Source organism: Apis florea, unplaced genomic scaffold (assembly GCF_048593485.1).
Source record: "Apis florea isolate Af1SG1 unplaced genomic scaffold, ASM4859348v1 contig_3793_pilon, whole genome shotgun sequence".
In the NCBI taxonomy this organism is placed as follows: domain Eukaryota; kingdom Metazoa; phylum Arthropoda; class Insecta; order Hymenoptera; family Apidae; genus Apis; species Apis florea.
In genome coordinates, this window is record NW_028256856.1 from 1300072 (window position 1) to 1313914 (window position 13843).

The 13843-nt window shown below is 45.8% G+C and overlaps 1 protein-coding gene across 2 annotated transcripts in view; it reads right to left on the reverse strand.

Moving 5' to 3' along the window:
* ush (Zinc finger protein ush) overlaps positions 1-13843 on the reverse strand; it is a 164622-nt gene that overhangs the window by 5214 nt on the left and 145565 nt on the right. Inside the window, exon 1 of one of the 2 annotated variants that reach the window (XM_012491379.3) lies at positions 5-843. The exons of the other annotated variant lie outside the window; for it this stretch is intronic. Within the exon in view, the coding sequence (XP_012346833.2) occupies positions 5-383 (379 nt within the window). The 5' untranslated portion in view covers positions 384-843. Of the gene's footprint in view, positions 1-4; positions 844-13843 lie in introns of those variants that run through there. 2 annotated transcript variants of the gene reach the window in all.

A 13843-nucleotide genomic window follows, 5' to 3' on the forward strand; every position in this document is an offset into this window, starting at 1 on the left:
GTACATTTTCTCAAGTTGTCCCAACAACAGTTGACGAATTCGCCAGAAACGACCATGGCCCACGAAAACGGATCCGTGACGGAAGCGGAGCCGGAAGTGGTGGGCAAGGAAACGAGAGAGAGAGAGAGAGAGAGAGAGAGAAAAGGGAGGAAAAAAAGAAAGAAAAAGAAGAGTCCGACACGCACGTCAAACGATGCGTCTCTATGGCCGTTCGGCTCCCTAATGGTCGTTCGCCACGCCAGCCTTTGCGTACCCTCTCTCCCCTTCTCTCCCTGTCCCTCCACCGGCATATCTCTCTCTACTCGTCTATCTATCCCTCCACCACCGCCGGCCCACCCCACTCGCTGCACCCTTCGCACGCCTCGAATCGAGATCCCCACCATTCCGGCGAGAGAGCCGCTTCGACGCCGAAAGGGGCTGCTCTCGCGTCGAAATTTCGGATAACCTCGACGATCTTCTCTGGTGTTGGCCAGTTTCCGTTTATTAGGCCCATCTACGCGAAACTACGCGAAACGAAGCCTCGGATTTAGGAAGGTGACGTTTCCCTTTTTCTTTCTCGATCCTTATCTCGAAGATCGTATCGTGGAGGAAGTTGGACTGTGGGAAGCTTTCCTTTCGAGGCTGACGACGAAGTTTTTTCCTCCCCGCTTCTTCTCTCAACACTGATTTACATTACTCCATTACTCGAATTACTTTCTCGATCAACGATTTATTTCGAAACAATTTACAATTTGGCAATTTAAAATTTCCTTTTTTAGCCGTGTTAACGTATCTCTCTCGAGCAGAATTAAAAATTCTCTATTCTCGATCGACGTTTAAACCCTCCCCTAATTAAGAGCTTCGTTACGTTACAGAAAAGCTACTACTCCACCAAGATCGACGCACGCAAAAAGAAAGGGAAAAACCGCGCTATCCGCGGTTATCGAATCCCCGCTCGGCGCAATTGGAAGAAGAAACATCCTGTTGCCAAGCAAGTGGAGCAATGCTCGACACGGCATCGACACCTCGAATCGCCGTAATCTTTCGCCTTCTTTCTTTCTTCTCGCCACGGATATCCTCATCACCGGACGAAACACGCATCCACATCCAGGTGGTGGGTTCCTGCTTCGAAATCGAGGAGACGACGACAACACGCGTATCGTCGAATTACCCGGATGCTTTAATTGCCTTTGGTCGGTTGCCTGGGCGAGGGTACACGAGGCGAAAGAGGGGAGGCGAGATGCCGAGGAAGATTGGGGCAAAGGGTTGGAGCGCACTTCTAGCGCCTATCCACGGCTCGCATCTACAACTCGGTCGTGTTCCTTCTGCCTCTCTGTAAATAAGCGGTCATCGATGGATCGCTCGGCCAGCTCTCTCGGCCGCTACCCTCCCCCTCTACTCCTCTCCCCTCCTTTTCCTCTAATGCTATCTGCAATTCGAGTCCTTATTTCTTCCAGCCGGGGCTTGTCGTTCCATCCGATCCTCGGATGGCCAGGAATCGACCATTCTTAATTGCACGCGTGTACAAGCTACCTGGGACCGCGGTACACGCTCGTTTACGCGCGAGCTTCGTTGCGGGCGAATTGATCGAAATTGTGGAACAGATTCTTCTTTTCTTCCCGGTATGATCGAGTCACGATTCGAAGTTCTGAATTTTGAGATATCTTCTACTCTCGCGAATTATTCGCGTTAGCACGATGGTAGCGGAGTTTTGCAATAAGTTTTGCAATTTAAGTTTCGAATTAATGCAAATTCAAAGAAACCGGCTGATTATCCTGCCCGTCATGCGAACCATCGAAAATTGTAAAATGTTTGAATTATCAGAGAAACTATTACTCTTATCGTTCCGCTTCTTATCGTTTGTCAATTCGCCGATATCATTAATTAATGAGTTAACGTACGACGAGTTAACCGTGACCGTAACGTTTCACTTTTCACGAAGCGGATCAACTTCGATAAATCTTCCTTACGTTCCTTCGAATCATCGATCCATCCTCCTCGAACACGTTCCAAGTTCGAACGACTCTATCGAGGCTGATTGTTGAAAACCCGATCCTTCCGCCTTCTTCCACCTTTCGGCCTTTCCATTCTCGCCCCAACAAGGAGGGGGATTATACCATTCTTAATTGCACGTGCATGCAAACGTTCAACGGCCGATCGAGAGGGCTGCACCTTGCTCGCTCGTATAACCGCCACCAACCACCTCCGAGGGTGTAATATATCTCGAAAAGAAGACGGCGGCGGCGGCGGTGGTGGTGGTGGCGGCGAGGGGCAGATGAGGGCAGGGGGTCGAACACGGCCGCCATTAACATATCCGCGGGCTGATAAGCCATTCTGAGAACCGATACCGCGCCCGTGTACACCTTCGGCCCCCGCTTTATAAAGAGAAACGAAGAACGGCCGCGTGAGAAACGGAGTTCGGAAGTTCTCCTCCTCTTGCCCGCCATTGTTCTCCCCTCCCCTTCCTCCTTGCGGCTTTTAATTGAATTTAGAAACAACCATGAGACGCAGCTATTTCCAAACTACACTGCGTTTTTTATCCCTTTGTATTCGTCCGATCATTTTCTTCGAGGCGAACAAGGAGATATATAAATAATAGTCGGTCGCCGCATAAATGAGTGCAGTGGCCGATACGTCTTGGCACGTGGCTAGCTTTTCGCTTGTCGCGTTATTAATGCATTATCGCTCGTTGCATGCGTGTCAAAGGCGAACCGACACGTGTAACAAGTATATCTTTAGTTTATACGTGTTTCCACCGCTTGTTACGTTGGAACGATTCGACGTCGAAAAATTTCTTCCTCTTCACGATACTTGTAGAAAAAGAAAACGAAAATTCCGTCTCCTCTCCCGCAAATCTTTCGTTAAAGATCTTGGCAAAGCGACGCTTCCTTCGACATCTTCTCGATCGACAAAGAAGCAACGGGCAAACACGTTCCTCCGCACGTTCCTCCCAACCCCGTCATCTTTCCCTTGCGTAGCCACAGCGGAGGGAGGGGGACACCGGTGGCAGGAAAACGAGCGCGCAACGGTAGCAGCTTCATCGGCGCTATGCAAATAGGATCCTGATCGTGACGCGGGTAGGCAAACACGCGACGTACAGGTAACAGGCAGGTCTGGTGAGGTCTGAGTGAGTTCTCTCCGCTTCCTCCTCCTCCTCCTCCTCCTCTTCTTGTTTCTTCTTCTTCTTCTTCTTCTCGTTCCTTCTTTCCACTCGTATTACGGCGGAGTGTGCGCGCCCTGTTTTCACGGGGCCACGACCCATGCAAGAGATGCATGCCACTCGTACCGATGCATCCACCGACACTTTGCTCATCCCTCTCTCTCCGTCTCTTTGCAATGTGTTTCTCTCTCTCTCTCTCTCTCCCCCTCTCCCTCTCCCCCTCCCCCTCTGCTCGACGGTAGCCAACGTCTTTTTCTCTCCTATACACGCTGCATCGTGGAGATATGCTAATGCAGCCGTCCCGATCGTGACACTGCGGCCGCTAAGTGAGAGCTCAAGTCGCAACCTTCTCATCGGCTCCTACGCCGCGCGTCCAACCTCCCCCCTTCTCCTCGCCCCCATCCTTGCCCACCATCTTTGTCGTCGACAGTTGACAGTCGCCGTTTGGTGGCCCACGATTCCACCATTATTAAGCCCGCCGCGGATCCGCCAACGGTGTCCCCTTCTACCTAGCTTTACCTTTATTTTTAACTATGCACGCTCTTGTCTAATCATTGCCTGATCTTATATTCTCGAGAGAGAAGCTTTCAAAAAATTTCTGAAAATTTATATAGATGCGACGAGGAGTTCAAGGAGATTAAATAAGAAAAACAGGGAGAGAGATTCTCGCTTCTTGCCCAAGGTTAAACACCGAGTCGATCTTGATCTCGGGTGGGGCGCGATGTAATAAAGGAGGAGCGAACACATTTGGGAAAGGAATCGATCTCTCGTTTGGAAACGAGAGAGAGGAGCAACATCGGATGGAATCGTCGGATCCGTAGCCGGCCCTCTTGTAGTACAACATTATGCACAATTTACCGGACGACGTCTCTAGAACGAAACTGTCCATGTTCCGATTCAATTAAACGCCGATGCAATCGATCAATTCAATTCGTCCCGTTACACTTAGCTCTTCAAGATTCAGCGGGCATCGGTGCAAGCACACCTCATTAAAACGCAAATCTACCCGATCGATCCGATATCTCCGATCTGCCTTTATTCCGCCCTGCTCCTCGCCTCCTCCTCCTCGTCGTCGTCGTCGTTCTCTTCGTCGTACCGACGAGGGGACGATCGAGGGAGGAGAAAGAGAGAGAGAGAGAGGATGGATCTTGTAGCGGAGAGACCGTCCACGTTCAGTCCATCCCTTCCAAGAAGTTCAGATCACGTCGCGGAGGACATTATTCATGCAAAGCTCTTACTACGTCCTCCACCTCGTCTTCTATCCGAGTATCAACACGCATGGGTATATACGTGGCCGTCATACGTGTAGTGACACAGCCACGGCCAACCAACTCGAATTGCCTCCGATCATCATCGCCGGCGAACCGGATCGAATATTCGACTTTGGGGAAAATTATCCCCACGAATTTTGGACAGATTTCTTTCGAGAATCGGTGCATTAATATTTTGGAAATTTTATGAAATCGATAGATTATCATTTTTCCAGGTGTTACAATCTTTAGAAAATAAATTACAATTTTGAAACTGGAAGAAATTTTGGAAATATTTGGAAAATTGATAGTTTACAATAAATAAAAAATTCTAAAAAAAAATTAGTAAAGAGAGGTCTTGGAATTTTTAAGATTAGAAATTTGGATTGTCGAATTATTGGATCGAAATTTGGAATCTTTAGGGAATAAATTACAGTTTTGAAAGAATTTTGGAAATATTTGGAAAATTGATAGTTTACAATTTTGGATGCAGCCTACTAAAAATTTAGTAAAGAGAGGTCTTGGAATTTTTAAGATTAGAAATTTGGATTGTCGAATTATTGGATCGAAATTTGGAATCTTTAGGGAATAAATTACAGTTTTGAAAGAATTTTGGAAATATTTGGAAAATTGATAGTTTACAATTTTGGATGCAGCCTGTTAAAAATTTAAAATTCAATTTAAAGAGAGGTCTTGGAATTTTTAAAATTAGAAATTATTGGATCGAAATTTTGGAAAGTTGGCCGGCCGACCGTGATGACGCAATGTTTTCCAGCGATTGTATCCTTGTATGTCTGTACGCGGCTTAAGGTAACGCATCGCGTGTTCGGCCTGTCTGTATCGAGAGAGCGAACTTCACGTGACGGCGGGTCTCGCGTGTGCATACACGTACGACAATAATGATAGTAATTATGCTAAAGGGCAACGATAAATCCCCAACGTCGATATCGTGACGAGATAGCGTAACATTTCGACTTTCAGCCATTTACCACTTAATTACTTCGATCGGCCGATCGGGTACGAAAATACGCGGCGATTACCAGCCGGGAATATTATTAGTTCATTGAGCCGAGTGAATAAAGCTAATGGTGGCCCGTTATTAGCCAAATTACGGCTCGATATTATGTTCTAATGGCCGATGTTTACCGATGGATATGGTACCAAGCATCGGTAATGCTTACGTACCTGTTGAGACTTTATTACCGTGCCGGCATGTTTCGGAAGTTACACGGATTATCTTGATTATTTCAACCGATCTTGAATCCTTTCCCGTTCGGTTTCCATCAATCTAATTTCATTGCTCGATTAATTTTAGAATCTTCACTCTTAAACCATTTCGAATTTTCAGATCGATCGACACCTAATTTGATCGTGTTCCCATCAATTTCACTCGATTTATCCAATCCAGTCGAAATTAATTCTCCAAAAGTTTCGAGTCACGACTCGGTCGGCTCGTGGGATTCCATCGTATATATTATTAACGGTTATCCCCTGGGATGATACAAGTGGAACCGGTGTCTCGTTCCGCTCATTGTCTATTTCGCCTGTAGAAATAAATAGATAAACAAATGATCCCCATAAATTTCCATACGATTGTCCTACGTCGAAAGCATTCTCGTACGTGGAGAGGAACGATCTCCGATCAGCGCCGGGACGCAGCTGTTTCTTCTTTTATCTCGCGACAGGAACAGGATCCGTGCAGGTCGTTTCGCTTGCTAGCAGGACCTTCGAGGGACGTTATCACTACTCGCCATCTGTCACCGAGCTTGGTTTTCACTGCTTTTGCTGGTGATTTTTTCTGGTGCCCGGTGAAAACCAGAAATCGAGCCCGCCAACTGTGCCTCCTCTCTCTCTCTCTCTCTCGATCGAACCACGAGAATTCGTGTATCGTTCGAGCGTGTACTCGAATCCTGCCAAATTTATTGACTTCTTCTTACTTTTGTTTTATTTACAGAGATTATTCATATATTTCATTTCCATCCTACTTTTGTTTCAGGGGATTCTTCCCTCCCGATTATCTATCTGATTTCATAATTAAAAAAGTTTACAGCGAAAGAGATTGGATCCGAACTAATTGGGAGAACCAAATCTTTGTTTATTAGAAAGATTAGAAAGGAAACAATCAGAAATCCGTTACGTAAAAGATTACGTTCTCTAATAAGAGAAATTTGCATAAACCGAATGTTGTCGGATCCAGGCGAAACTCGGATAATCGATATCGTGTATAAATTTCACAACGATACAAATCACGGTATCGCGGCAGATTTTTCGTGGAACGCGTGGAACGCAAAAATTGGGTCAAGATCGAACAATTCGACTTCTGTAAATTCCATCAACAAACATCTGAATTTCAGTTTCGAAATTCGTTTAAGAATGCAAAAAAAAAAAAAAGGAAAAAAAGAAAAGAAAAAAAAGACAATTGCATGGAACGGTAAAGGGCAGAGGCGTGGTAGCACGGGAAGAAAGAAGGTTTATCTGTCCGACTGTCTCTGCTGGTGTCAACGGCTGGTATCTCTTAATGACTGCCCCATCTTTCAAGGCTTAATCGTCGACACGTATAAAGCATATCCCTGGCCCCTCTGCATATTCAATGCGCATGGACGAAGCGGGCTCGTGCTGTGTACACGCGTTCCAAATTATCTGCCGCCTCCTCCTTCGATTAAAATTCCGGATTCCCGTATTCTCGATGAGAACAAAACGTGCTGGACCCGATACCCGCCTCTTATTCGCCAATCACGCTATCTCCTCTTCTCTCTCTCTCTCTTGTTCCTTTTCTTCTTTTCGTCTCGCTTTCGTAGAGATGTTTCTGAAGTTCTCGTCCCGGCAAGATTTCTTTATCTCGCCTCAGAATTTTGGAACTTGAAAGCGTATCTTGGAGATAATCGCTAGTGAATATCGTTAGATCTTCCTCTCTCTCTCTCTCTCTCTCTCTCTCGTCTTCTTCTTCGTTTCCAAAGTGCTCAGTCAGATTCTCCGACAGATTTCTTTATCTTCCTTCGGAATTTTCGAAGGGCTAATAAGTTTGAAGCGTATCTCGAAGATGATGTAAATGTTTTTTAGACAAGGCTTAGGGATATTTGAGGGATGGTCAATATCGAAGAAAGCGTCGAACAATTCCACGCGAGTATGGAATGGAAATACGACTCGAATTTCTCAGGATTTTGCAACGATTTTTTCGATCTATTGGATTACCTTATTGATTTATCTCGATCACCGAGAAGAAGGAACAATCAAAATCGGAATCCTTTAAAAATTGGTTCCAAATAAAACAAAATCCATGGCAATTATATTCACAAAATATTCCGGCGAGCCGGCCTCGATACCATCTCGCCTCCCTTTCCTCGTTCTTTCGATACAATCAACGAAAATGGATCTGGATCGAGTCTCATTGTGGCAGCGGACGATACTACATCGCGTAGTCGAAAGATCTTCAAGGGACCCGTATATAACAGAACTCGAGCGAGTTAGACACAACGAAGAAGAGAGAGAAAGAGAGAGAAAGAAGGAGAGAAAAAAGATGACAGAAACGAAGGAAGGGAGAGAGATGGCTAGTGAGAGGGACAGAAATGGAAAAAGGAGGGGAGAGAGAGAGAGAGAGAGAGAAACAAGAGGAGAGGAGAGAAGATGGTGGTTCTCGTCTAGCTGAAAGATCTAATCTCTCGTTCCCGCGCTGCGTGCCTAATTAAAGATCGATATCTCTCGATATTATTGCACCCCCTCCTTGTACCACCTTCCAACCACCCCATCGGCCCGCCATACTCCCCCTCCGCCACGTAGCAGGTTATTAAATTCTCCTATCTCGAGGATCTGGACTGGCCGGTCCTACCCGCCCCGTATCTGATCCGGTCAATCTTTAGTCTCGTTACCTTTCGGCCCTCCGCTCGGCCACGATCGAGCCGATTCGACTCTTTACAAATTTCCAAAGTGGACCCCCGAATCTTCGTGAGGCCCATGAGAAACAATCGACAGACGCAAGCTTCCCTCGCGAGGAGAGCTTTCGATCCAAGCTTTCGGATTCGATGGATCGTTACAGCTGTCCGGAAAGATACCGCTCTACGATAATTCTTCTTTCTTTTCGGCGATGAGAGCGGAATGGAGCAGCTCCCCGAAACTAATAACGTTTAGGATGATATATGTATACGCATTATTGCAATTTTGAATTCGAAGGATCGTTACAGCTGTCAAAAAGAAATCATTCTACGATAATTCTTCTTTTCTTTCGGCGATGAGAGCAGCTCCTCGAAATTGAATTAGTAACGTTTGGGATGTATATGTTCTGAAAATTGTGCAATTTTGGATTAGACGGATCGTTACAGCTGTCAAAAAGAAATCATTCTACGATAATTCTTCTTTTCTTTGGATGATGAGAGCGGAATGGAGCAGCTTTTCGAATTTGAACTAATAATGTTTGGATGATGGAAAATTTTTAAAATACATATAATTCCAAATTTTGGATTAGATGGATCGTTACATATAGCTGTTAAAAAGATATCATTCTCACGATAATTCTTCTTTTCTTTCGGCGATGAGAGATGCATATTTCTTCGAAATTGAACGTTTGAGATGATATATGTTCTGAAAATTTTGGATTCGATGGATCGTTACAGCTGTCGCTTCCTTTCTTTGAACGATGAAAGCGGAATGGAGCAAATTTTCGAATTAATAACGTTTGAATATGATATATTGCATATATTGTGAAAATTTTGCAATTTGAAAGAAGAAGAAATCTATATAAAAAGGTGGAACAAGTAACACGAGTAACGGAAACGTGAGTCGTGAACCGGTAGCTATCTATCGGACGTGAGGAAGCGATTCCAACTTAATCCACGCTGATGAAGAAACTACAGATGGCGGCGAATCAATCGAGGGACACTGTGAACGCGGCTTAAAACATTGAGACGTGACCAATGCTCGTTGCCACGAAGGCAATGCCACATCGGGCAATTATCGCTCGGCAGGACCTCGACGTGCATACATTAAGGCCGACTAGCTTCCTCTCTTTCTCGCACCTCCGCGTCTCGATCCTCCGCCCGCGACAGAGAGGCGAACCACGAAGACAACGACGACCACGACGACGACCACGACGACCACGACGACGACGACGACGACGACGACGGTGAACCGACACAACGAGATTTCGTATCTGACCAGGACACTTCTCGCCTACCTTCTGGACGACGTTTTAAGATCGATATCGAACCGCTCTGGAACTCGACCGAATGAATAATTATCAATGGACCCGGCATATCTCGCCACCCAAACCCTCCGCGCTCCTATTTTTTCGATTTTCCTCGACGAATCACGACCGCCTCGGTCATCTAGCTGTTAAAGAAACGAGTTCTGGAATTTTTAATACGGGGATTAGAAAAGCGTTCGAGATCTGTTGTAAATTTTGACGCTAGTTTTTTTTTTTTTTTTTTTTTTCTTTAACAGAAATCGGGATTGCTTTTCGAACAAGAAAATTTCGAGTTGATTTCGAGAAGATATAGGAAGCGACGAGGCTAATTTTTATTCCACGAAATTGAATTGAATTTAATGAATTTTCAAAACTTACGATTCCCTGTTATTCGTTTTATAAAAAACGAAGATTCGTCTAATGAAAATATCTGGTATCAGTATCAGATAAGGATCGACGATGATCTACGGGTTTTTCGAAGGCGTGAAGGATGGAACGATGAAAAATTTCCACGGACGAGATGGTCGTAAAGCCGACCGGTATGAGGTATCGAAAACTCGGAACGGGGTTATTTACGATCGTATCCACGAGCAGCAATCCCTCGCGCAGCGAACTCTCACGTACTTATACGTGCCTGGATTTAACCTCGCCGTTATATATCAGTATAACCAGACTGCACATTTAATAGCCGCTAAAACGTCCTAAGAACCTTGTATACAAACCATAAACACAGTTTGTGGGGAACAAAAGAGAGAGAGAGAGAGAGAGAGAGAGTTCGATGCTCGTAAAAATATCGGCGACGACACAGAAACAGAGAGGCTCTTAAAATAATTTTATACCACTTTATATTACTCCAATGTTACTTATTTATTTCCTAAATACTAACGATCTCTAATAAAAGCGATTTTCCTCGATTAGAAAGGAAATAAAATCGACAAAAACTTTTCTTGCTTTTCGCGACAAGAAATATGGAGAAAATATATTTAATCTGCTCGCAATCCTCGCGAATCTTGTCACACCTGTTCCACAAATTCTCCACAATCTCGCGATGAATACTATCCGTGGACCACAACCGCAAATTTATCATAAATGCCTTCTTCATTTTGTATCGATATTTTCCTGTCACAAAACGACGGTGCCTAACACCTTCCCCTCCACGTTAAGTAATACCGAAACATCGCACAGACTCACCCCTCCCTCGTAAAGAAAAAAAAGAGCGGCGTCGTAAAAAATTATATATGCAGCTATTCTAATGCAGCTCGCATTACCCGCACGGATACGCTCGTTTGCGATCGGGGGTTGGTTGGAGGAGCAAGTTGCCAGCTCGCTTCGTACTCCGGGGGTTTGGAATCGCTCAATTTTCGACGATATTGGGGAAGGACTACGTTGGTCGGCTATGTCGGCTGGTTTCGCCGCGAAACCAGGGGTGGAGAAGAAGGAGCAGTCGTAAATCGACGGTTGGGGAAGAGGAGGGAAGATACGTGGAAATGGATTTTTATCGAGTGTCTGAGGAAGAGGCGGAGGGAGAGGCGAGAGTGGAAGTTAATTTTGTGTCGTTTATCGGTATTCCCGTGAGTTACAGGCTGGAGGAGTACCTCCGTGCGTCCCGTGCCTCTTCTGAATCTCGCTTCATACCCCCGCGATTCATACTCATACACGCCGAATAGAACGCCGCATCATTTCATCCTCCCGTTTTTTTTTTTTTTTTTTTTAATATCTCGCGTTCCACGTTGGATGAAAACGTATGATGAACATTTCTTTCTCATTTCAAATCATTCGTACTCTTCTTTCTCTCTTTCTTAAATTTTCAAAGTTTTACTTTTAATCTCTTTTTTTTTTTTTTTTTTTTTTTACACAAAGCGGCTTCGAACATTTATTTGAATGCAATGGACGATCGGCAAAAAGGAAAAAAATGAATAAATTCGACGCGTTGGACTCGAGTCATTCATCCCGTGCAATCTTCGTGGGGAAGAGGAATTTATCGTGTCGTGAGAGGAATCGGGTCAAGGGTCGAGGCGTGAAAAGGATAGAAGCGAGGATGGAAGGGGGGGGGGAGGGCTGGCTTATTAAGAAAAATGGCGCGCGGCGTCGAGGAAAAAGCAACACGGCCAACCTGTGGGGGGGGGGAGTGAATAGAGGGTTGAAGGGGAGGGTTGGACGCGGCGTTATCTTCGTGCAACCCATTCCCGCAACCTTATCTACCGTAAAAACTTGGGCTTTAACCACCGGGGATCATAATCGAGCTTATCTCTCCGCCCTCCCTCCATCTCTCCCTCTCTCTCGTCGCACCGTTGTAGCTATCTCCCACTTCTGCTGCGTCCGTCCTCCCCTCCCCTCCCGATATCGCGGATTTTATCGCGAAACTTTGGATCGACTCGCAGGGATCGCGAATAAAGAGGAGAGCCGTGGAAAGGGGAGCAGAGTAGTTGGTTCGAGTGGTTTCATCCTACGGAATGATATCGAACGATCTGAGAAGATGAAGATCGTGGAAGGGTACGTGGTTTTGAGCGAAAAGTTTGAAGAAATTTTTCTGGATCATCTGGATTTGTTGCTCGTGGAACATGGATAAATTAATAATTCGTTTCGGGACGAACGAAAAATTATTTCTCTATTCGTATTGATCCAGTTTCTTACGAACAAACGATCAAATCATCCTTTCGCGAAGCGATATTATTCGTTCAATTTCTTACGTTCCAATTTCTTACGTACGTTTCATTGATTCAATCGTTCGAACGTTCCCTCGGACGTCGATTCTCAATTCTTATGCTCGAGCGATAATTAAGATATTTTCGAGAAGGAGAGAGGAGGGTGAAATCCGATGGAAAATTCGTCGAGCACGCGACCACCACGGGATCCATCCACCCTGCAACGGTGGTGTTCGCTCGGTTGGGAAAAGGCGGGGGGGGGGAGGAGAGAGACGTAAGAGAGGGAAGTCGTAAACGTAATCGTGCTTTTTCAGGCGCCGCCACTAAACCACCCCCTCCTCCCCCGACCAGTGCACCGCTTGCCTTCCGGGAGCCGCTTAAAATATTTTTACAGCCGCCACGATGTCGCGATATTTCGTGCTTACGTACCGATGATAACACCTCCCTCTTCACCCCCTCCGCCGAGCTTTCACTCCAATCCGTCTTTCTCCCTCTGCCACGTTCACCCTCTCCTCTCCTCTCCTCTCCTCTCATCTCCCCCGGAGATATCGAGAGATTCCACCAATTTCTAGAATTATTTCGAATATTAAATCTCGCAAAAATTTTAATTATCGTTCATCTTCAAATTTGTCGGAAATCACTCTGATCGAAATTTCATCGAAACGTACGTTATCTACTATTATCTATTTTTTTTTTTTTTTTTTTTTACAAAGAAGAAGAAGAAGAAGAAGAAAAAGAAGACAAGGGGGTTGGAAGCCGGAAAGAAGAGAAGAGAAAAGCGAGTTCTCTCGAGGCGAGCGACGTTTCTTGGTGCGTGCTCGCATCGGCGAGGCAAAAATCGTCGAAGCCTTTTAGACGGTTTACGATCCCGCGGACGAAGTATATATCTCGAAGGCTGCCGGGAGGAGAAAGGCGAAACCGAGGGGGGGGGGGAGGAGGAGGGGAGGACGAGGATGAAGGGAGAGGGGGAGGGAGAGGTTTGCGAGGTCGGTCGGCAGATACGAAACCGTCATCATATTGAAAACCATAATTCGTGGGACTTGGGGTACCCAGGTACACCAGGGGCGTACCGTGACCGCTATCTGAATCGCGTCACAATAAATACTAATTCCTGGAAGGTGGCCCTTGCCACCATTATCTTAGGACCGTGTGGCAAAGTCACTTATACTTACTTATACTCCCCTCCTTCTGCTCCCTTTCGCTCGTGTCCACCCTCTTCTCGTTCTTCCTCCCTCCTCCTCCTCTTCTTTTCCTCTTCGAGCTGCCTCGAACGATAGAACGAGAATAATTATTTTCGATAGGTCGACGATAGTCGACGGGGCCCTCGTTATTGCTTATGCTTTATGTCTTAACACCTCTCCCCCCCCCCCCTCTTTTGTTTTTCTACGCTCCAGAGAGAGGAGAGGGGGAGGGAGGAGGGGGATAGTTCCTCTCGTCCTTTTTTCCCCCATTCTTTTTCATCTTTTTTCGATAATTTCTTTTTCCTCTCTTTTAGTTGCCGTCTCGTTTCCGCCTTCTTGCTTCTCCTTTTTCGGCGCGAGGCCGACGCGCCTCGTACGTTATCCGGGGAAGCCTAATCGGGGCCCATCCGTCAGTTTAATGGAGAATCGAACCGGGCCCTCGCCATCACTCC